We start from the raw sequence: 24,749 nt of genomic DNA, 5'->3' as shown, positions 1-24,749 counted from the left end.
GTGGAAGAAGAGAAGCATCCTCTTAAGAATCCACTGAAGCTGGTTTTATTCTGATCTGAATAACAGCATGCTCTTGCCCTGCTGTAAATGTTCTTCCTTCCTGGTGGGGGCTTAGTGGCTATGGGTGCTAAGGACACTTGGGTCAGCTAGGCCTGCATGTTGTTCCAGTAGCATAATTCCTGTCTTATCCCACACTGGGCTGAGCACACCTGACAACCAAGAGTATAGGGGCTCCCATCTCTGTTGCTCATTTTCTGTGAAGCAAGAAAGGAAAAGAGGCAGTGGCAAAGTTGGTGTGGTATTGCGTGGTTTACAATATATACTCTCCGCAGAGAACTGCAGAGCCGGGGATGCCTGCTCCTAAATAAAAAAAATTGTGTGTGTGTGTGTGTCCCTCCTATAGGGCTGATGAGCAAGAGGACCTCACTGCTGCCATTGCTATTAGATGGCCTCATGTTGCAGCAGAAAAAGACAAACACTACTTAGGGTGGAAATACATCTCTCATCCCAGTCAATAATTTGCTAAGAATGGGAGTGCTGAGACTAGTGGAACACTTACAGGAGAAGATCAGCAGAAGGGGGATGCTTAACTCATGCTGGCTACAAAGATTTCCACCCACCTTTGCCATTTCCACGCTAGCTGGGTTCATCGCCAGTTTTGGAGCACAACTGCTTCGCTGGGGAGGGTTAGAAACTGCTTGTGTGAACATTTTCAGGAGAGAATCAGTAGGCAGGCAAGCATTAGTAGGAATCATGTCCAATTAATTTATTCTCTCCTGTGGGCATTGCTCATTTGTTGCAAGACTTTTGCAAAGGAAACATTAGATTTGGAAGCTTGTTAGTCAACATCTAGTTTATTCCTTGCACAAAGGCCTACTTACATTATGCAATCTTTTGCCTTCTTTTATAATGCTCAGGTAACAGGTGGCCCAGTGATAACATCTGATCACCACTCTATCCCTCTCAGCTGCCATGATACACAATGCAATTTAAACTGTACAGATTTCATGGTCTCATAGGTGTGGTATGACCAGGGCAACTTCAGCATTATTATTAGGTGAGTGGATCCTTTGATTGATCTGGGAAGAGGGAAGTTTCTCTCATTTTGTCCAGGATGACACCAGCCATCATTTAATGTTAGATTATAATGCAAACCCAGGTCCAAATCCAGCTCCTGGCAACTGGAAAATGTACCACTGGGTAATTTCAGAACACCATGTTTTACTGAAAGATAGATTATACTGACCTGAGCAGCATCAGTATGAAAAGCGCTAAGACAAGGGAAACAAGAGAAAAAGTATATCCAACAGTATAAATGTACAAGGTGGAGATCCACAATGTTTGTTCTTCATCCTAAAAACAACAGAAATGCAAAGGAGTTAAATTGATGTAAAGTCTGGGAAAGAGATCAAGCCAGGAGAGAAAACTCTGTAGAACAGCAATGAGAAATTTGTGGTCCTCCAAATTTTGTTGGACATCAACTTCCAACAGCCCCAGTCAGTGGCCAGGGATGATGGGTGTTGTAATTCAAAAACATCTGGAGGACTACAGGTTTCTCATCTCATCTGTAGAAGATCACTCTAACACATAACTCAGGGCTCATTCAGACACCATTTTATGCCATGTTTTTAGGCACAGGTCCAGGCTTTAAAGCTCTGTGTCTAAGCATGGTGTGGTTTTTTTGTTTTTTGTTTGTCTTGGTGCTTTCCCCAGGAAAACCTGCATTTTACTGCTGAATCAGAGCCAATCAGCAATTGGGCTTTCCATGGATTGCTGTTTGCCTTGATTCATACCTAATTAACATATCCTCTCCTATCTTTCTAAACATTCCTATGAGCCCTCACTGTTTCGGAAACCAGATGTGTTTATCAGACATTTGTGGTGACCTATTATTAGGTACCCCTGCCCGTACGGGCCAGTCGTGTCCGACTCTAGGGTTGTGCGCCCATCTCACTTAAGAGGCCGGGGGCCAGCGCTGTCCGGAGACACTTCCGGGTCACGTGGCCAGCGTGACGAAGCTGCTCTGGCGAGCCGGCACCAGCGCAGCACACGGAAACGCCGTTTACCTTCCCGCTATAAAGCGGTACCTATTTATCTACTTGCACTTAGGGGTGCTTTCGAACTGCTGGGAGGGCAGGAGCTGGGACCGAAAGACGGCAGCTCACCCCACCGTGGGGATTCGAACCGCCGACCATGCAATCGGCAAGCCCTAGGCACTGAAGTTTTACCCACAGCGCCACCCGCGTCCCCTGACCTATTATTAGTCATTACTTAAATGGAACCTCTGGTTACCTGATGCTGAGGGCAATCAATTTGGCAAAATTATGATCTCCTTTATGCTGTCTTTGTAAGCTTACAAAGGTACCTAGGTATGCTAGGCTTGATAGTCCCCATTCCCTCAAAATTCCCAGGACCAGAGAGGCCATCCAGAGCACCACACCTTAAGGTGCTGCCAGTTAAAGGAAATTCCCCTTCCCTTGTACATATGGAAGTGCATTCTGCTTATACAGCCAGGAGAGAGAGAGAGATGATCTGCCCATTTTGTTTTCCCTCCTCCTGGATGGACATCTGTGTGGGAATGTTGAGGGTGGCAGGAGAGGATATATTGTTTATTAATATCCTTCCTAACTTGTGTTAGCAAGTTTCTTTACTTAGCAGAGTTTACATTCCCCTTCTTACTCACAGCAGAAAGCTGGTTCCAGGCTCGTTAGAACCTCTTACTATTATGCAATTCAATCTGCCTCAGATTGAATTGTATGTTCCTGGCAAGATCCCCTTTTAAATCCATCCTAAAAGAATAAAGACACCACACTCTTATTCATAAGTAACAAAAAGTAGTTTTACTTACGATCAGTGTGATCCCTGAAGGCAGGCTTTAGGCTTAAAGTTACAAACATATACAAACAGGTTTACCCCATAAGGGAGATGATCTGGAGGACTGCTTGGCTGGCAGCGAGCAGTTCAGTCCAGGAAGTTCGCAGGATGAAAGGAAGATGGAAAAGAGGGAGGGTGGCAGCATGCCTTGGCCTTTTACCAGGTCTGGAAAGGTCAAGCCCACCCACTAATCACATGCAAGGAAGGATGCTCCAGCCAGGTGTAACAGAAAGTTCGACTGGCTGGACCAACATCCACTTGCATGTCCACTCTAGGAAAACAAGGAATGTTATATTTGACTGCTCCCAGTGGATTACATCCCACATTCCACACTTACATTCTGTGAATCATTTTGGAAAATGTCCCAGATGTGCTCTATCTGTGACCTAGATTAAAGGTTATACTCATTGTTTTGCAGAGTTCCATATTATGTGCATGTAACTCCTATCCATATGTAACTAGTAGGTGGAAAGTGTGTGTGTGTGTGTTTAAAAAAAGCTAAATTCCTCATGAGAGTTCATTACATCTCAGAGTAGTTTTATGTGGCTGGAATAGTCATAGGTGCCGATTCCCATATGAATTTGTATGTACCGTATGGAAGAAAAGGTGAAAGTGAAAATTATTGCTCATTATATTTATATAGTGCCTCTCTCTTCTAATGGCTTGACTCATTCTCCTCATATCTTTTCAAACCAGCTCAGCAGTCAGAAATCCAAGAAACGTTGGGGGGAAGAATGTGCTCAACCTAAGCATCCAGCCTGAGTTGACCCAATTCTCTCTTCTAAATAAACACACAGACTACCCATTTTCAGGTGAAGTACTCAGTGGAAACAATTTGATTAAGAGGATTTCCAGAGGGGATTAAGCAGGTTACTGTATTAAACCATAAAAAGGCATCTCTACTCACTTTTCTCTGGTAGTGGCTGTCCCCAGAACATTCAGTGCGGTTATCCCAGACCACAGTGGAGTTTTCAACTTTTTTCCAAATCCCTTGGTCCAAGCAGATTCTGTATACGTTTCTTGCACTTCCTAAATGTAAACAGACGCAGGCTCAAAGGTCAAGCCACACATTTCATTTTTCAGACATGGTTTAGTGCCGTCATCCTTTCATCACTTGCCTAGAGACCCCTGAAAATGGAGACTTGGCTGGATGTATGTGGCTCTTTGTAATGTCTGTTTATTTGGGAGGTAACTGTAGAAAGCTTAATATTTATCAATGGATTAACACTGTCAAATTCTCCTAATTCCTTGTTTCTAAAGCCCCTGTCAGTGCTTAAACCCAAGGGATAAGATTGTATTTCACTTAATTCCATCTTACATGCTTTCGATTATTTGTGCTTGGGGTTGAGAAGCAGTCATTGATATTGTATAATTAACCAATTCAGGACTGCAGATTCCAAAGGGGGATTAAGTAAATCTGGCCACCTTCCCTCTTTTGTTCTTGTGTGATCTCATTGGCTCCTTTAAAGCTTGCTTGCTTCCTTGCCTCCCCATATTGTCTCCTCCTTACTACTGTAGGAGTCTGCTGACGAAATCATGTTTCTACCTTGGCTGTACATCATAATCCATACATCATACTATGTATGGAGTATGGCAGAATTGGATTTCTGAGTATGTGTCAGGAGAGATTTGATTCAAGTATTTCTTTAAGAAGCTACCCTACGCCATCAGTGTTGAAGAGTCTCAGTTAGCAGTTTCTTTGCACGACAAGGTACCCAGTACAGAACTCTAGAAGGAAAGAGAAATGTTCTCATATATATTACAGCTTTGCAATGTGCATATATTCCCAAGTCTTGCCTTACCATTTTCTATCCATGGTAAATAATGTGGGCAGGGAACCGAGACTATTCCTGGAGGTGAATGAGGCCAGCAAACAAATTCATCAAAACTCCCATTGCAGTATATTCCTGAGAGAGAGGGAGAGTCTTTTAACATTCACGAAAGTATACAGGCAACTGATCACCAAGGAATGCAGTGTGTTCAAACCAAGCCATATTGATGTTGCACCTAAGATACATACCTCTGCACATCTTGTAGTATTTAAATTAATATCTCTAAATGAAGTTTACAGCTTGACATAAGCAGGGCTCAAAAGCAGGAGGGGATGCAGTTCCACTTCTTTGCAACAGACATAACAGAATCTGACCAAACTTGAAATGAAACCCTCTTACGTTCCTTTTTCTGCCACTTTGAGCACTAAACGTAAGACTTACAGTGAAGCATACCAGCAGCCACCCTTGTGCTAAGCTGCTACTTGTGCTACTTAGATAAGCATTTCAGCTAGATATAGATGGTGATTTAGATTTCAAGCAAAGTTCTCAAGAACATTTATCAATCAAACTTTGGGGATGGGGGCATGAATGGAACCAAGGCATCAAAATTACTGAAGCAAGCAACCAAAACAAACACGAAGCTGGCTGATTATCATTTTGACCACATCATGACCACATATATCAACAGGAAATGAATGTAGGTGAGTGAGAACAAATATAACAAGATGTTCCCAAGAGGCCAAATGGTTAGTTGAAAGGATTAGAAATGAATAATCAACAAAATAATGATGATAGCATTCATACAGAATACCTCAGTAATTTTTATGACAACACATAAATATTATTATCTTGGCCAGATCACATCCTCATACCAAATGTCAGCAGGAAATGAATTAAGATGACTGACAGAAAATGAAACAAGATGTTCCCAAGGAGGTTCAGTAAATATTAACAACAACAAACAGACATTTGCATAAATTATCTCAGTAAACAGCCACCTTAAGGCAGTAGTAGAAAAGTACTATTATCACAACCGTAATAAAAATGAAGGCTGAAGGAACAGTGGCTTGTCTATGCAAGTTCTTGTTTGAGATTACATTTGAACTGCTTCTGTTCCAGTTCACACTCCCAGTCTGCACTGCACCAGCTTTGACAATACTGTTGACTGTCAAACAAACAAGAACATGTCATAACAAATCCCTCTCCCTCTGAGAGATTGAGGATACCAAGGGTTTAATCCTTAGGCCCTGAGAATGATATTCTCGGGGCAATATATCCAATATTCCCATCCCCACTGCCAATGAAGCATTCATTGCCCTGACCCAACTGATGGTAGAGGCCAAATGGGGGCCTTTCAGGGGTGTGGAGGGAGACTGAGAAAGTGACTTGACACCAAAGGATCCAAAAGCTGTTCTGATCCCGCAATATGCCGTCTTAGCATATTCAATAAAATACATCCCATTCTTCTCCCTATCCTACTCACCAAATTTCCACCATTTCTTGCTCTTTATACTTGCATCCATTTTGGTGAGAAGCCCTACTACTCATGATCTTTTAGCTATCACCGGGCAGTATTCAGCTAACACATCCCACCAATGCAAGGATTTCCAATTGCAAATGGGACTTTCATTTCTCCCCTCCCCCATGCATCCTCCCCAAATCTGCTCCACAGGGTTGAGGGAGCCCCTAGATTAGATTGCAGGGAAAGAGGGAGGATGAATTCTCCACTGCACAAGCTGAAATCTTTGCAGTGACATTAGGTTCATGTACTGCTGATTTGGACACAACACATTTCTACAAGCTTCGCAAACTATTATTTGTGCGTTGATGATGGTGAAGGTTGCTTTCTTACCTGGGCTGATCGCAGACTCATGCAACATTTTCAAGCATGCTTCTTTATAGTTAAGCAAATTCACTCTTATTTTCTCATAAGATCCTTCAGCCTGCAAGCAAAGAAAGCATTGCATATGAACCATTTGAATATGGAAGTCAGTTGCTTCCCAAAAGGTGCGTTAAGAGAACGAGGTCATCATTTTATATCTGTATTCTGGCAACAGCTCATCCAATTTGGCTTTGAGTGCCCCAACACCACACAGTAACAACCCACACTTCTCCCACTAAGCTATTCTCTTGGGGAAACATTTCTTCCAACACATTTCCCTCAACAAAGTAAATAGGACATGTTAATTGCCAGTTACACAATGTTTGACATGTCAGCTCTTAGGCACTGTGGCAGCTTAGTGAATGGCTGATTTTTAACATTGGACATGAAACAAAATGTTACCGGATGACAGACTGAGACAGCTAAAGTGGAGAGGCTAAACTTAAATGAGAGGTTGTCTTCAGGAGTTGCATCCAGTCAAATATAATAACCATTCCCTTAGTATGTGAGGTGACACATTGTCAGTTTACCAGTGGCCAAGCAGTCCGAAAGACGCAAGTTCATATTGGCACCTCCATGCTCTCTTCTTACCCCGTTTTTATCTCCTAGCAAATGTTCTTTAGTTTTCTTTATTTAATTACACCCTGAATAAAATATGCCCCCCCGGCAGGTAAGCCCCACCCTGCATAATCAATCACAAGACACAGTGTGCACACACCATTTGAATGGCAATGCCCATCAACTCCCCCCCCCCGCCACCTCAAATATGTTACTGGGAGGGCCAAAGGTACCCTGGCCCCTAGGAGTGGCTTCTATGCACCCTGCACTCTTTAATCTTTCCTTCAGGTTCTTGCATACCTCCATACTGAGAATGGGTTCTGGTACGGTGGGAACATAAGAAGAGGCATGCTCAATCAGATCAAACACTGATCTAGCCCAGCATCATTTTTCACAGTATGGCGAACGAGATGTTTATAGAAATCCTACAAGCAGGAGTCTTCTCCCACTTGTGCTAATCTGTAGCTGGAAATTCAAGGGGCCAATGATAGGCAGATTCATGCAGGTCAAGTCCAATTGCCTTTGAGAGCCATCTACTCAGCCTTGCCCAACCTAGTAACCTCCAGATAATTTTGAAGTACAATTCCCATCATCCCTGACCATTTGCCATGTTGGCTGAAGCAGATGGGAGTTGTGGTCCAAAACTTCTGGAGGGCACTAAGCTGAGGGAAGGTCAGAGTTGCTGAAAGTGACGGCTGATTCTCGTTGTGAGGAATGCTGTGGATGAGGACATAAGATGGAACTAGCATAAGGGATAGCCATATTAATGGTGTTTATAGACTTGTTATAATTTCTGGAATGTATTGAAATACTGGAATGTATTACTGATGTCTTTGGCCTCCTTTTTGATTCTGCATTAATATTTCATAGCTGTTTTCTGTGATGGTTTTGTTTTATTCTTGATTATGTATTTTAATAACATAAAAGAAGAAGAAAAATGAACATTTTTTAGGACACTTAATATAAATCCAGTTTTCTAAGTTCTCCTAAACACAACTGTAAATAATTGCATCCGCTGTAGCTTTGCTAAGTGCTGTATTTAGATAGTTGAAATCATCCTCTAAATATTAACTGGAGGTAATTCACCGACCTAAGCCAAAATGTCAGGTGTAAGTGGAGCCTACTTTTAGACCTCTGGCAGTATTGGCTTAGTCCATGAAGTCTTATTACACCACAATAAATGTGTCTATTTTTAAGGAGCCATAGAACTCTTGGATTCAATTCAATATGGCTAACATAACCAAACAACCCCCACCCCCACGCACAAACAAATCAACCACACCCTAGGCAACCCCAACCTCTCTCACCACCAAGGAAACATAACAAGCGAATAGAAAGAGAACCTACTCAAGTGATGCTGACACAAAGCCCCATGCATACACTAAGTAAAAGAACATAAGCTTTACCACCCACTCTCTCCCGTCCCTCTTCCTTTTTCCCAACCCTATACTGCATATAACACCAATGTCTTACAACAAATGTAACTGATCTGTAGAAAACACAACCTGAAGAAAGAGACAATGCATGTGCTTTTGTAAACGAGGAAAATCTTTAATAAAAATTATTTTAAAAAACAAATGTAAATGTGACACATCTGAATGTGATTCTGTGTCACGGAGGGAAACTGACATTCCCTCCACTGCTCTCATGAGACAGACAAGGGAGTTTTGATCAACCTTGAATTGAAACTTACTAGTTTCACAAACTGCAGTTCCTGATATAAGTCCCTTGCATCACCTGAGCATGCAGAAATGCAATATATTCACCACCTTCCTCGATATGATGTGAAACAGAAATGCTGACCTTGGCAATAAACTTTAATGTCTGTGAAACATCAAAACACACACACAAAACTCTACAACTTCCCACTTACATTTTTCTTTCCTTCTTTCTCTCATATTGGCCCTCCGCCTATGTTTTACCTTTTCTATCTTTCATTCCCCTTCTATTTTTCAGCGTAGAGCCAAGCTAACTGCTGACATCTTTGGGGGGAGACAGAATCTTTTCTGTTACGCACTTGACATCTTCTGTTCCTGATCAAAGCAGTTTTGGTGTGTTGACAGGTTTTATCTTATTGCTGAGGCATTGCTGTCTACTGAAATGACAGGCGTATAATAGAAACTCTTCTCTACTGACAGCTCCAGTGCCGTTGCAAGGTAGAATATTCAGAGACCTCAGACATATACATTCCTCTTTCTCAACAACTGGTGCCTCCCCTCTCCTGCTGATGTTTGTCCCTTAGTAAGTCTGCCCACTTGAACTCACAGTAATCTCATGTTCAGGATGAGAGCCCTTCCCAGAACATTAAACCAAAATTTACAAATGCAGGAGTGTTGATTAAAGCTGTAATCCTAAACAAACTTACAAGGCAGTACGCCCCTTTGAGATCAATGGAACATATGACTAGGTAATCATTCATAGGTGTGTTGTAAGTGATGCTAAAAAGTGGTTCTAAAGACAAAGGCAATATTTTGATGTTTATGTAACTTGATAATTGCAAAATTAGAGTCACCAGCCCATTTTTGCCTACCCTCTAAAAGTGCAAGCTAGAACAATATAACCTCACGGTACCATGCTAGTTGATTTATATTTAAATGGGTACTTATTTCCCAACTTTCTAGTCTGTTGAAGGGGACAAAGTTGGGAAACGCAGATTTGTGAAAGTGCAGACAGAGCCTCATGCACTCTAAGGCCATATATTTATCAACAATATAAACTGGTTTAGCTGCCACAGCTTCCACTCAAAGAACCTTGGAAATTTAGTCTAGGGATCCTAAATAAACAGTTTTTCATACACTTACAAAATTTCCCACCCCCCAGACATCCCTGATAGCATCCACGGCTGTTAAGCACAGACTTAAATGTGAGGAGTAGGCATGCTTTAAAAAACACACACCAATTATTAAGGATTTTCTTAGGTTACAATACTACAAACATTGTTCCTACTTCCATTATCATAAAGTGCTTTCTATAGATTGGTTATGTTCGATGTGAGACTTTAATGTTGTTGAGTAGGCATGCTTATGAATTGTTGGAAGATATCCAGTTTTAAGGGCTGAATTCTCCTGCATCAAAAGGAAATCAAATTGATTGACTTGAGTGACGATACGTCTGCCTACCAACTGACACTTCCTGAAACTGGCATGGTCAGGACGTGACGCAAATTTGATGGTAGAAGGCCCCACTTAATAAAGTGAATGGAAATTGGTCATTTATCATCTATATAATATGTAATTGTATCTTGCGGCAGCAACGGTCCTGCAGGGTGGATGAGTGATGTTTTTGGTTAAAATGGTCCATTAGCGTTCTGTTGTCACTCTGACTCCAAGTGTCATAACCTCTGGTTTTAAACAATGAAATATGACTGATTGTCATTAATTGGCTTGAGGGCAGCCGCCTGAGTTGCAACCCAGTTAAGGAAAAGTACTTGAGTTGAAGATGATGGAAGGGATGTCTGCAATCTAATGCAATTTACTTTTTTAAACCAATTTAACTGCTTTCGCTTTCCTCTACAATATTCTGCAGATTGCAGCTGAGTGCAGTTGTTAAAGATCCATAGTCTGCCCAAAGAACTACCATTCCCTATTATACAGGTATGGCCTCTTCACAACTGACACCCTCCAACGCACACACACACACACACACACGTACGTGTACACCTCTGGAGGGGAGGGGGAGTCATGGGAAGGTGAGAAAAGCTCTGCTAGATCAGGCCAATGGTCCACATAGTCCAGCATCCTGTTCTCATAGTGGCCAGCCGGATGCCTCTGGGAAACCTGCAAGTAGGACCTGAACACAAGAGCACTGTCCCCTCCTGAGGTTTCCAGCAGCTAGTATTCAGAAGCATTACTCCTTCCAAGTGTGGAGGCAGAGCATAGCAATCATGGTTAGTAGCATGGAGTGGCCCCAGAACTCCATAAAAAGAAAAGGATCTTCAAGCACTAAAGTTCCTTTAAGGATTAGCATTGACTGTTCAACCATGCCAGTTTATACGGCAGGTGCGCCACTATTTCTGTTGACGTACACAAGGCCTTTGATTCTTTGATTCTTTGGTTTAACTGGGATCTGGAGTACGTCGCCAGTGTTGATTGCATGTGTCATTTAATTTTTTTCATACTAAACATATTTTTTTTTTACATCCATATAGGAATTGGAAGTATCCAAGAGAACCTTTGGGATGATCTTAACCAAAAATGGAAGATGAGTTGCTTTTGGACAATTGCCCAAATGGCTGGGTCAGCGTTTTGAACAGATGCCCACCCTTGCAATCTCCCTTGAAAGTGACTGCCCATACAGAGAAGTGTTCCAGGGAAAAAGATGTTTGTCACGGAGCTGAATTAATGCCCTTCCCACATGTGTGCGATGTCTCGAGCTGTTAACAGCTTGGCAAATGTCCCTGCGCTGGCAGGGAGACACTGAACAAAATGCTTGCCTTAAGCTTCAGTGAGGAAGAAACTTCGTTCCAGGATTGGTTGCTAAATTCTTCAAGAGAAGCACAGAATATGAATAGAGTTATCTTTTCCTGTTTTCCATCCAACAATTCCCTGAGCTTCGCACTGTGAACTTTTGACCTGTTTGGCCAACTGTCTGCAACTTGATCATTCTGTGCCCTCCGTTTGGCAGAAACGCACTCTCCTGCCATGCTCTTGTGCAGTCCAGTGGGATTTGCGCAGAAAAAGTGTCCAGCAGTTTGTGCCCTGTGTGAATAAGTGGGTGTGTGCATTCAGTTTAAGTGATCTTCCTCAGGCATTAAAACAAGCCAACTCGCAGCAGCTTTCTGTCTCCATCCTTCATCATGTCCCAACACTCTTTCTGGCTCTCTTCCTTCTCCCCGACTCTCTGAACCAAAGCCATCCTTTCCCAGACATCAAAACCCACAGCTGGGCAAGGCCTGCATTAGGACACACCAAACTGTCACAAAACAGCAGCAAGTTTTTGAGTTCTCTGTAAGTCTTCACCAGGCAAGATGAAATAGTGGGTGGTAGGAATGGAGGACTAGGGAAAATACCCCCATTATAAAAAACTAGTCTGGATGTTGTAGCCAAAAGGTCAGCTTGAATATGGCTGCATACAAACCATTCATTTAAAGCACATGGCTTTCCCCAAAAAATCCTGGGAGGTCTTGTTTACCCCTCCCAGAGCGACAATCCCCAGGACCCTTAACAAACTGCAGGTCCCAGGATCCTGTGGGAAAGTAATGTGCTTTAATGCACTGTGTGTTTGCAGCCTATGTCTCTGCTACGTGCTACAAGCTTCGCAGTTTTCCAGTCTCTAGTCTGGGTGCCTCTCTATTTTCTAGCCACAACCCCCACTGCTGTTTCAGTTTTAAGTCTTCTGCTACATCATCTGGGTCAGAAAAGCCACAGCACCTCCAGATTTGAAGGAGAGAAATAAATCTCTCTTGCACCAAAACAGGCAGCATATAAATCTTGAGAACTGATCAGAGAGGGAAAACCGATAACGCAGAGAGTCGATTAATGAGCCCAGTGTCGAGAGCATAAAGAGTCACTTGATGATCGTTCAAGATAAAACTATTTACAAAAGAGGCATGAGAGGGGAATTCTCCTTTAGGGACAGGAACCAAATGGATTTTTCCCACCTACTCTTTCCCCCTCTCTGCTTCCCCGCCCCTCCCCCAATGTAAGCGATGAGAGGAGGTTTGTTGGTCAATGAACCTTGTCTTAAGAGGCATGGAATGGGGATGACGCAGTTGTTTTGTGGAAAGCTCGCTGGGCTCAGAAAACAGTTTGGCTTTCAAATGAACAAGGGGGATAGCAAGCAGCCTTGAAAGGGCAAATCAAGAGGGAGCCTACAGGTGCTCTTCATCTCCTCGGGCTTAGTGTCAAGATGCATGGGATGTTCATTGGCCATGTGTAGTGTTCTCCATGACGGTGCCTGTGCGTGGGTGTTCACAAAGTGCAAACAATTAAATTTTTTGGAAAATGCAGCTGTAGAGGCCCTCCTGTGGGGAGGGGGGAGGGAGAGGTTCCTTAACTCTATCCCATCAGTGGAAATGGGCATTGGCAATAATTTTTCCACTGAACGCAAGGAACAGGTTAATTCCTCCAAATAATTGGAAGAATGGTGGGGATAATTTGATGTAGCACTAGGGAGATTGCTCTGTCAGCAGAAACATTTTTGCTTGGCTAATGGAACAACCTCCCCTCCCCTCCCCTCATGTGCTGTTCTGTAGTTTCTCCCACTCCCCCCTAAGCCAATTTGGGGGTGTGTGGGGGTGAGGAGAGGGGGGAAAGCCCAGTTGTACTAACATAAGTCCTTGCATGGGCTTCTACTAGCAGAACTGGTTAGCTGAAACTGGGCAATCATCTAACCATTTTGCCTCATATCTCAGGTTCTAAGTATCGGGGAGGGGGTAGGCTCCTTAACCTTCTCCCCTCTTGCATTTTACATTTTAAACCAGGGCTGGGAAACTCTTGGCCCTTCAGATATGGTGAATAGTAATGCTGTTCTCACCGAGACCTTCAAATATGAAGTCCAATTAGACTCTCCCCCCCTTTGTGCCTATGGAATTATTTAAAAGACTTGCATAAGACCAGAACATCAAAATCAGGCATTACACATCATTGCAGTGGCTAGGATTCTGCATACAAAGTAATGGAAAAGTAAACCTGATAAACAACTAAATATTAGCCAGATGGTATAAATATTATTATTATTATTATTATTATTATTATTATTAAACTTAGAAAATGTTAGAGAAGTTCTTCATAAATGGTGGCTCAATATATAAAATTTAAATATTTATAGATGGAGTAAATTTATAAATTGAATGTTTAGGTAATCATTTGTCAAAAAAGGTTAGGTGGAAAATGATGGGTAACAGCCTTATCCACATATAGTTTTATCACTCATCCTAAGTTTCTTCATACTCAATATATGTTAAATATAATATTTCATTTTTAAAGTAGTCCAGAAACACCTGGAGATTTCCCACCACTGTGCTAAACATTTTTCCCCAGTAATTGCTTTCCCTGCCTTTTAAAACATGGCTGCTCTGTATTCCTTTGTTTTATTTTTAACACAGAGAAATGTCCTTACTTGCCAGGTTGCAACCTGGAGATTCTCCTTTTTACTTTTGAAATGTGTTGCTGAATTCTACTCCTTCCTCCCTTGGTGCTGCTATCTGCTTCTCTCACCTGTCCACATGTGCCACAAGGGATAGGAGAACGTGCCCATTTCTCATTCTCTCATTTTCCAAACTTAAGTTCAGCTCTGCACATTTCCACATCAGTTTCTGATTTTCTTTTTTCTTTTCTTTTTTTAAATAAAGCCCTTTTGAAAATTCACCAGCATTTTAGTGCCACTTTCTCCCAATATACACATTTTTGTGAAGCAATTTTTTTCTCAACACAGCACATGTTTGTTTGTTATCTTTGCATTTCTGTGCATTTTTATACCCTAGTACATCTGTTTTGTACACATCACTTGGTTGGGGAAATGCATTGCAAAATTCAGAGAAGAGCGATTCGCCCCCCCCCCCAAAGTGCAAATCAGGTAGTGCAAATGCGAATGGCATCAAATTTCTGCTCCATCCATATGTACCACCCAGCAGAAAGATAGGGGGCTTGACAGCAGGGATAAAGGGGAAATGGTTACTGCCCTAGTCTTCCAATTCTGAAGCAAATCCAAAATAAAGGAGGGCTCTCCACATCACAATCTGGCAACCCCACGCCAGCTTCAAGAGGGTTTCTGTATTACAAAACACACACCATAAGAATGGGATACAAAAATCTCACGGGAGGGGGAACCCATTCACCTCATTTTAAAAGATTTCTGTGCAATAAGATGCAGCCTTTTCTCTTCCGTCTTCTTGTTCCTCTGGCTCTGCTGCCTACAGAGGCTAGTTTCTCCACCAGCCATCCTCCATACAGCAATATTTTCAGTCCTGACCATGGCCCAGCTCTGAAGCTTCAGTTAAATGTCTAGTGCTATAGCCTGGGGGTGCAGAAGGAGCCTGCTGGCAAGGAAGCAATTTCTCTTATATTAATTATTGTGATTATGACTATCACCACCATCACTGATTTATGAATCACCTTCTAAACAACCGTCTCAATGTGATTCACAGTAAAGATTTCTTGAGGTCAAAGGCAGAGAAGACCAAGTACTTAGGACGCTTCCAGATGAACTGTTTATTGAACATGCGTCCCTATTTGGTTGTTGGGACGCCAGATGACGTTGCACCAAAGCAAGTGTCACTCCACACTTTCCGTTGCATTTTCTTGTCACCTTCCTTGCTGCAAAGAGTCTGACTTTCTGCCCGCGAAGCAGGTTTGCTGCACAATCTGCATGACCTCAATTTAACACTGTGTGATTGAATCCCAATCCAGAATAGTGACTTCAGAATATTCAAGGGGCCTTTCTGGGTGACAAAAGTAAATAGCACTGCTGCTCATGCTATTCTTAGCACTAGAGCAACCCTGGCCTGACCCTGAGAAGCAGTGCGCTCTTCTGTACCCTTGCAAGAGATGTGGTCAGGTTCTTCTTCCTGTACGGCAGAAGAACTAGGCTGCAGGGGTCTTAGCTGCTCAGAGCATCACACACACACACACACACACACACACACACACACACACACAGTATATGAGTACTCTAGCACAGCCTCCAGCTACACTTCTTTTAAAAAAAAAAAAGGACGAGGAAAAGTGTCACGAAGTGATGGGGCAATGCTGCAACAGCAGCAACCAAAGGCTGTGGGTCCTGGCTGGCATTTCCCTCCCCATATTGTTGTCCTCCCTTCCCCATATAACATGAGTACATCTATTGCGGTGAGTCTGGCTTGGGTCATTCAGTGCTTTCTGAGTCCAGATCTATCCACTTCAGCCAAGGGGTTCTCTTGTGAGCACAAAACACAAATTCACAACTGATATGAAGGTGTTATTACCTGGGGATAAATTGCTTTTTTAAAAGGAGGAGGAGGAGGAGGAGGAGGAGGAGGAGGAGGAGGAGGAGGAGGAATTAACTCTTCTGACAACTACTAATCACTTGCTTCTGTGTCATCTATGTTTTAGTTGGCATTGGTAGCTGCCCACTAAAACTTGAGAAGACTCATTAGCCCTGTGCAGGTGGTCAAAGTAGGGGCAATATATGCACAGAGCATGGGGGATCAAGGATTGTGCTTGCTGGCCATGCCCAGTCTTCACCCACAGCTCATAATTTATTTGTTCAAACATGTGCAGTTTCTAAGTATACTGTGCATACCCTCCATTTTCGCATTGTGAAGGACATACCGGTACATCCATGTTGGGGTCAGGGGCCTGCACATGACATTTTACTGCCTGAGGCAAAGGACCACATGACACTCCCCACCACCGTAACATTCTAGATACAAAAGCTGAGCAGACTGGCAGCTGAATCTTACTTTGACAAGGGCAGCAATGGGAGAGCATCCTCCACTGCACCTGTGGGCAGCAGACTAGCTTATGAGGCTCTTACAGTGGAGGCTTCATGTGATGCCAAACTCTATCCACTTTCCTGCCACTATCATCTGCCACCTAAGGCGGCTGCCTCATTCTGCCTCATGGTGAAGCCGGCCCTGGATGGGGAGTTTGTATATAGACCACTGTGTGGATGTTCCAGTCAATATGTGGAAGTCTGGTTATCGTGGCTCTTGTTTTGCCTGTGTAGCAGTGCCCATGCTTCTGCATCAGAACAAACACCTTAGGTTAACTTGTGACACCAGGGAGCATCTACAGGTAATCTTGGATTGGCATGGCAGCCATTACACCCTGTCTCAGTTCACAAATGCCACATTTGCCAGGACAATGACTCACAGAACTGGCCTCTATGTTAAGCCTGTTGTCTGCGTTGCTTTTAATCAGCTGGTAGCTCAACAGAACAAATGATATAAATATGATGGTCCTCCCCTACCTAGGAACACTAATCAACAATAATAATTTTCCTTCCTAGGTTGAATAGCTCTCTCTCTCTCTCTCTCTCTCTGTGTGTGTGCGCGCGCGTGTGTGCGTGTGTATCTTAAAGCACCTTGCATAAACCAAGAGATGTTTTGTAATGACATCATCCATGCTGAAAATCTTTCATAAGGCAACAGAGCTGATTGAAATCTAGCCTTTTGAGTCAACGGGTGACGAATTCACTTGGTTCTCGATGAAAATATGGCTTTTCAAAATTTGCAGACTGGAGGCACAAAGTTATCTGAATGAGACTGCTATCCAGAAGGTGGTTTAAGGCATGACACTTAAGCAGTAACATGAATGGGAAAATGTGCAGCTAGAGGGAGAACAGTGGTCTGATTAAGTGGTAAAATAAGCCAACAGTTAAATGTTCCGCACTCATATGCTGATGCTATGTATTTGTTGAAGCTATGGAATACAGCAGACTTTTAATAAGTTTTTAGAGCACCTATGAAGGTTTTAGCGGTGGACACAAAAAGATATGTTTATAGACACTGTTTCTCATGTCTCCTCTGTGAAGCCCAAGATGTATAGATGGTAGAAGGGGGGCGAGGAGGATAGCAAAAGTGAAATGAACAAGTTGGAAATGGACAACATTTAAAAAATAAACCTGTGCTGAAATAAATGAAGCCTGGTGTAGAAAATCTGAAATCACACATATAGTGTCTCCAATTGCAATTGTACAGGAAAAGCAATAGCTGGCAGGGAAGAGGTAAAGAACTTGCCATGCAAAGCCTTATAAAAACAACAAGTTACATGCTGCACAACATACCGTGAAAGAAGCTCCGCTCGTGAACATGCCTCACTGTTTTGCGTATGCAGAAATGTCAGCCCAATGGAACATTCATGTTTTAAAGTGTATCATTGCTAAAATGGCAAATTTTCTTACCTGTTTGATCAGAAACAGCATTGTGATTGCAAAGATGGGTGCGGGACATGTCCCAGGGTACAGCTTCATGGTGTAGAAGAATACTGGGTGTTCCAGTGTGATCCAGGGTGGCAAATTTGTATACTCAAGCAAGTCACTGACTCTTGCAACCCAGTTAGCTTGTAATCTCCTTTAGCAATCTCGGTCACACCCGCTGTGTTCTTTGAAAATATCTGCACTTTCAAAGAGTGACTCTTTACCCATTAGAATAAGTTCCTGAATGTCAGCAAAAAGCAACAGATAATCAATCTGCTCCAACCTGCAGAGTCCTTAGAATCGGGTTTCCTTTTGCTTCTTCTGTGTTGAAAGAAAAAAAGGGGGGGCAGTGAGAATTTAGTATAAACTTTACAAGCACATCTGCTTTTTGTTGCCGATCCCCTCAGCCAATGAGGAATAAGAAAAGCATCACGAAGGACTCAGGATTGGAGTTCTGTTCTCATGACACTCCTAAGTGCCCACTGATTTGGAAAGGACTTGTGTCACTGGGAAACTTTATCTGGAAGACGGTTGATGAAAAGGTGGTCCTGGAGCAAATATGAGCATGGAAAGCCTATTTCTGCAGCAATCTGACAGGCCATTTCCTGAACAGCTGCCAATATGCAGGCAGCTGAGCGATATTCTTTAGCTCTGCCCCCCCCCCCCACTGCCGCCCCGAGGTGACTGGACAGAGACTTGAAATATGTCAGCAAGAGGAAATTAAGCCCTCCCACTCTCTCCATCCCGCTTGGGGCTGAATGAGAAGAATATATAGGAATCAATCCTGTGGACTTGTTAACTTTCTTGCATGAGACCAGCTCAGTCTACAGGGACGTTTTTCCTACATCTGATTGTTTACAATTGGCTTGTCCCAAGAATGCTGAAGGTGATTAAACATCCTGGTTGAAGGACCTGAATGCAGCAGGCAAGGATTTATGGCCATCAATGTATACTAACTGGAAACCAGGAAGCTTATTAAAGTTATTTTAAAAATATATTTACAATATATATCCTGGAAAGTAGTGACAAAGAAAAGGATCTGAGTTCATGATGGATAACCTTGCAGAAAATACTCTTTGATCACAATGCTGTGATTTGGATTGTTGGTTCTACACTTGTGTGTAAGCCTTGCAAATACGAAAGACTTTGGGCAGGACTGGGAGACCTTTGACCCTCCAGGGGTTGTTAGACTCCAACTCCCATCAGCCCTAAGCCAGTGTGTCCAATGGTTTCCCACCCCTGAGCTCTTTTTTGCATTAGCATGGACCTGCAGTTCAATTTACCATTTATTGGCTGTGCTTCAGAGCAAAACAAACCCACACAATGCAGTGGGCACCCAACCCATACACCGATTGCTCACAGATGCAGAGCTGTTGGTGTCCGAGTGAAATCTGCATTTGCCACTGTGGTCTTCCAGCACATTTAAGAAATCTGACATGGGTTCATCTATAGAGATGAGTCTAAAGGACAGTATAATTACCAGTTTTCAAAGACAAGCACCCATGATCTGCTAGAGACTATCGAAGGAGATAACCCAAGAGTCAAACTAGACATACAACACGTGTGTGTTTGAAGCTTGATGGCCACTTTGCTTATTGAAAAGCAGCTTCAGGAGGGAGTCAATTAGAGCATAGAAGGTTTTTTTTTGGGGAGGGGAGGTTATACCCACAGGCCAATTTTCAGCTCCAAATCATGCTCATTCAAGGTGCTGTCGCTCATGCTGTGTTCCAGACCAGCAAACTTTGCTGCAAACCTGAACATGGAACTTGAAGTGGGGGCTGGTGGGGTGTTGTTGTTTTTTGGAAGATTTAGAATATTGTCCAAAAGAACCCATCCCATTGCTTCTCTGCTCAAAGTTGCCCCATCCAAAAGCTGCTGAAGTAGAGTTTGGCCTTCAGCACGAGTCCCTCATCCATTGCATATCAACTGTTTTCTATCAGTTTATTCCACAGACTAGCATGATCCCAAGTATGATCAGAGTCAGAGGTCCTGTCTTCCTCACTCCAGCCTTAATGGCACCCAGCAACTCAATTGCTCCCCACCACTGAACTGCTGCACACACCACTTTCCTTGGACTATTAGCAGAAAGCCCAGCTGCAGGCCTTCGTTAAGAAGCCCTGCCAGGCAGGTGTATAGAACCCTGCTGAATAAACATTGCTAGTTTCCAAAAATAACATTTAAGTACTCTTAAATTTTGCAAATCAAGTGTATCTATGCAAACGTTGGGTAATTTGTATAATGTAGTCTGATGAGATTTGGGTTTTGGCGAGTGCAACAAAGTGTAGAAAGTTCAGTAGAGAACTCTGCCCTACGAGTCCCCCTATATCTGTGGGAAGTCTAATGAAGCACAGTATGTTCTGTAAGCTCTTGATATGTGTCACAGCCTTAACTCCTGACTCCAAAAGGTGGGGGAAATAATTAGGTAGCAGCTATTTTTGCACTGATCTTGACTAATAGGGTGGAATTGGTTGAAAATGGAGGCTGATTGGCAAATGGGGAGAAAACATTCATTACACGAGTTTTCAAAAGAAAGGGAAGGCGTGGGAACAATGTAATAAGGAAAGCGGACATGAACAAAGTCTTTAAATGAGCGGCATTTGAATTTCAAAAGGCCAGATTAAGGTGGTCAGGGGTGGGGCATGGAGCAGTTCCCCCAAATAAGGTCCCCCTTCTCCGAAAAGGAACACCCGAAGTAAAATACAACAAAAGAATAATATTTTAATAAAAACTAACAAATTTTTAGGAAGCACTACATTTCCCTATTCCAGCTGATTTATATGTCCTTCTGTATCTTCACAAAAAGCCATGTGGGGTAGGTCAGGCCAGGCCATGGATGGTCCTGTGGTTTAGAACTGGAAGCTCCCACTTTCACCTCATTACTTAAATAAGGACAGTGTAGGAAGACAATCTAGGCATCTGTAGGCAACCTGCAGCCCTCAGCCTAATGAGCCAGAGGGGAGAGGCCTGATTTTTGCATGTCCCTCGGCCTGCACCCTTGGCAGGGGCCAACCTAACCAACCCCTAGGTATGCCCCTGAGGGTGACCAGGAAGAGCACCTAAAACCCAACTACCCACTTCCTTTTCTCTATCTTAAAATGTCTTACTGGAAAGACATCTTGGCCTGAGGAAGAAAAAGTAACATGGGTGCTTATGCTCACATCTTTTCCTGACTTAATTTGGGAGTAACTGGAAATCAGCATAAGGAGATCCATCTTGTCACTCGCCACTTGGTTGGTGGACACGTTCTACAAGGTGTAACCAGGGCAGAGGTACTTTATGTCTTGTAGGGTTGCCAACCTGGCTGATAGTTAGGAAAACTAAATGAAAAAGCACCCATGGAAAGCATTGTCTTAATGAGTCTATGTTAAAGATGCAAAAGTGAGCATGCTTTTATGCAGTGAAAGGAAGGGAAGGGGGGTAGAAAGAGACTAATGTGGCACCACCAGGAGTTTTGTAACGATAAGGAATCTCAGGGAAGACACAGAGAAGCACAGGCATAAAACGAACTGCAATTAGAAAGAGTTGTTAGCATTAGGAAGGAGGATTTTTAAAGGCACATTAAAGGAGGCTGAAGAATTGTGTGCAGGGGAATTGTATCAGATATGCCTGTGCCTCATTTCTCAAATGTTCTGGAATATGTGTTTGGTAAATCAGTACAGAGAACAGGAGCGTCATTTATCTCATGCTGTACACTGCTGCAAGCCTCTATATTGAAGGTTGAATTCATATGTTCCACAGGTCTGGGACATGTTTCCTTGGTTTGGTGAAGGGGAAGGGGAAAGCAGCAGCCAAACACAGCCGGTTGCTGTGTAATCTGCATAACCCACTGGGAGTCAGGGGTATTCGTGTGATCAGCATTGGCAATAGATCTACAGTGAGATTGTTATTATTCTAGTATTTCTTTATATCCCTCCTCCCCCCCCCCCCAATTTGGGATTCAATGTGGCTTACACAAATTAAACAAGCTAAAACTGTAGAAAAGACAATCAAAATGTCATTGAACCCCAACAGAATTAAAGCAATATTAAAAGATCCACAATAAAAACATCACAGCACCAGCTCTTTCCTCAGAAACATTTGGTTCCCAAAGGCCTGCTGGAATAGAAGGACAGCAAGGAGGAAGCCAGTCCAACTTCCCCAGGACACACAGAGAAGGGCACACAATTCCCCCTACACAACACAATAGCTTGGGTGAGATGTTCTAGACCTTAATAGCACTTCCACGATGCTAAATGCTCTCTGCACAGATGGCCTAAGATCAGGGATGGGAACCTGTGACCCTCCAGATGTTGTTGGACCACATCCTAACCACTGGCCATGCCAGCTGGGAACGATGGAAGTTTGAACCCAACACCAGCTGGGAGGCCACTGGTCCCTGCCTAAGAACATCAAGGGTATGCAAGATCTCACATACTTCTTTCAAGTACCATGTAGTCATACAGAAACAGAAGTGTGATACAATCTCTTTTTCTAACCAAGGCAATAGCTCACTATCTTCCTTGATTTATCTTTGTTTGTCGACTGAAGATCACCCATACTGCAGCGACCTCTTCATCTGAAAACCACAAAAAAAATCTTGTGGCATCTTAAAAATGAATAGAATCTGTTGCGGTTTTAAGGTTCCACAAACCTGTCGCTTTTGCTGCAACAGTCATGGAATTACCCCCTCCAGACAATCTGTCATTATTATTATTTTTAAAGTATATTCTCACCTTTACACACGTTGCCCAGCTTCAGCATTGTGAGAAAATCAAGTGATCCCAGACCTGAGTAGAATTGTCACGTGAACATACCAGTAATTCAGGCTTCTATATAGCCACTTCCTGTTCACCAGTGGTGAGTAAAAATAAATTCCAGGTGACCAAGTGGGGGAGGGGCAAAGCTTTGGGGGTTTTGTCCTAATTGGAGTAATTAGCCACTCATGGTTAACAAATATATGCCTGGGTTACTTTTGTGGCTTTGTTTGCAATGCATTACACGGAGGCACACTGAATTAATTGCACCCCCTGCTGCAGACCTGTGTTAAAAGCTCTGCCAAGAAACTGAATATAACCTTTTAAAGGGCTAAATGGGCCAGACAAACCATAAGATGGAGAGGTCAGAGGGCTGACCTTTAATGTCAAATGGAGCACATGGAGAGGGGAGCAAAATCACCGAACAGCCATTTCCCCTTAGCCCCACTCCAATAATGAAAGTGAAGTGGCCTAGGGGCAGGCCCAAGATATTATGCTGCTTGAGGCAAAGGACAAACATGCCCCTCCCTCAGTTCCACACACAGAAATTGATTGGCATGAGCACTGAATCTTACTTGAGCACTGGGAATGGGACATTCTCCTTTGCCAGGAGGACAGCTGGTTAAGTTAGTGGAGGAAAGGATAGGCTGTTTAGCATACACAACCCTATTCTCCAACACCTCAATGGCAGCACCACCACCACCCACATCTGATGCCTGAGGCAGCTGTCTCATTTTGCCTAAAGTGGAGGACTGGCCTTGCTTGGGGGAAATGGCTAAATGCATCCCAGAGTAGAAAGGTCAGATTGGGAGGGAGTAAGGTTTTACTGACCCCATCCCTTCCATTTGACACAAAAAGTACACAGACACTTTGTGGCCAAACAGGTCAATTCAGGGAGATCTAGTCACTGCCCCCAAATCAACTAAGTTACTAGAGCAAGTATGTGGAGGCTAAACCAAAGTTCAACACACCACGCTGCCTAAATTAGCTAAAACAGCAAAAAAGAAAAGCAAATAAAAGTTTATTGGCTTGGCATTTAATTTGAGCTCTTTTCCCCCTTTTCTTTTGGAGTCTTCCTAATGTTTGCCTCACTTGCAAATTACAGCAGGTTTTTGTTTTCCCCAGTGCCTGTACTCACTCCCACACCATCTCCAAGTTTGGGCCGTATATAACTAGAAAACATCATGTTTAAAAATATAATGCCACGGCGAAAACATGGGCACTGTACATTACTACTGGATCAGGGAGAAAAACAGTGTTTGGTTTGTTCAAGCTGTGATGTAATACTTACACTAAATGGATAAGTGCAGAAGGAAAAGGGGATTAAACAAAAATCCCAAGGAAATGAATCTGTTATGAAGAATCCCTGATCGTCCATTACTTGCGGTGACCTTGAACAAATCAGTGTCTCTCGGCTCCGACTTTATAAAATGGGAATAGAAATATTATTGGAATGCCTGCAATAATTAACTTGGCCCACAATCTTAAACTGATGTTTGAGGGTTTAATCAAATGGAAGCGCCATCTCCTCCTGTAGTTCTAAAATCCAAGTGCTCTGACTGCGCAATTTTATGTGTGTTTACTCAAGAGGTACAGTCCATGAAATTCAATGGGGCTCGCTTCTCAGAAAGTGTGCAGCAAGGCTTAACTGAGGGCAGATCCACACCATACATTTAAAAAGGACGCCCAGTGCACATTGAAATTACATGGCTCCCCCTCACCCGGGAACTGTAGTTTCGCCCTCACAGAGCTACACTTCCTAGTACAGTGGTACCTTGGGTTAAGTACTTAATTCGTTCCAGAGGTCTGTTCTTAACCTGAAACTGTTCTTAACCTGAAGCACCACTTTAGCTAATGGGGCCTTCTGCTGCTGCCGCGCTGCCGAAGCACGATTTCTGTTCTCATCCTGAAGCAAAGTTCTTAACCTGAAGCACTATTTCTGGGTTAGCGGAGTCTGTAACCTGAAGCGTATGTAACATGAAGTGTATGTAACCTGAGGTACCACTGTAACCTTAACAAACTACAGCTCCCTGGATTCTTTAAGTGAAACCTCACGCTTTAAATGTGCACTGGATGTCCACACTCTAACTCCTA

The 24,749-nt window shown here is 43.1% G+C and overlaps 1 protein-coding gene and 1 long non-coding RNA gene across 5 annotated transcripts in view; one reads left to right on the top strand and one right to left on the bottom strand.

The window, feature by feature from the left end:
- The window catches only part of GLP2R (glucagon like peptide 2 receptor), a 38,548-nt gene that overhangs the window by 11,572 nt on the left and 2,227 nt on the right, over positions 1 to 24,749 (bottom strand). Inside the window, exons 2-7 of one of the 4 annotated variants that reach the window (XM_080993857.1) lie at positions 23,947 to 24,076; positions 17,908 to 18,243; positions 6,499 to 6,589; positions 4,677 to 4,781; positions 3,782 to 3,903; positions 1,247 to 1,353 (exon numbers count right to left, since the gene is read on the bottom strand). In XM_080993857.1, the coding sequence (XP_080849983.1) occupies positions 1,247 to 1,353; positions 3,782 to 3,903; positions 4,677 to 4,781; positions 6,499 to 6,589; positions 17,908 to 17,976 (494 nt within the window). In that variant the 5' untranslated portion in view covers positions 17,977 to 18,243; positions 23,947 to 24,076. Of the gene's footprint in view, positions 1 to 1,246; positions 1,354 to 3,781; positions 3,904 to 4,676; positions 4,782 to 6,498; positions 6,590 to 8,959; positions 9,097 to 17,907; positions 18,244 to 23,946; positions 24,077 to 24,749 lie in introns of those variants that run through there. The other 3 variants (XM_080993858.1, XM_080993859.1, XM_080993860.1) reach the window with 3 other exon arrangements.
- On the top strand, positions 6 to 11,858 carry LOC308470700. Its single transcript, XR_013982571.1, has 4 exons — positions 6 to 1,057; positions 3,571 to 3,686; positions 9,043 to 10,679; positions 11,234 to 11,858. It is a non-coding gene; the product is annotated as an uncharacterized lncRNA (long non-coding RNA).

Source organism: Podarcis pityusensis (assembly GCF_964106645.2).
Source record: "Podarcis pityusensis genome assembly, chromosome: 2".
NCBI classification, from domain to species: domain Eukaryota; kingdom Metazoa; phylum Chordata; class Lepidosauria; order Squamata; family Lacertidae; genus Podarcis; species Podarcis pityusensis.
This window is presented reverse-complemented; position numbering and strand designations above follow the sequence as displayed.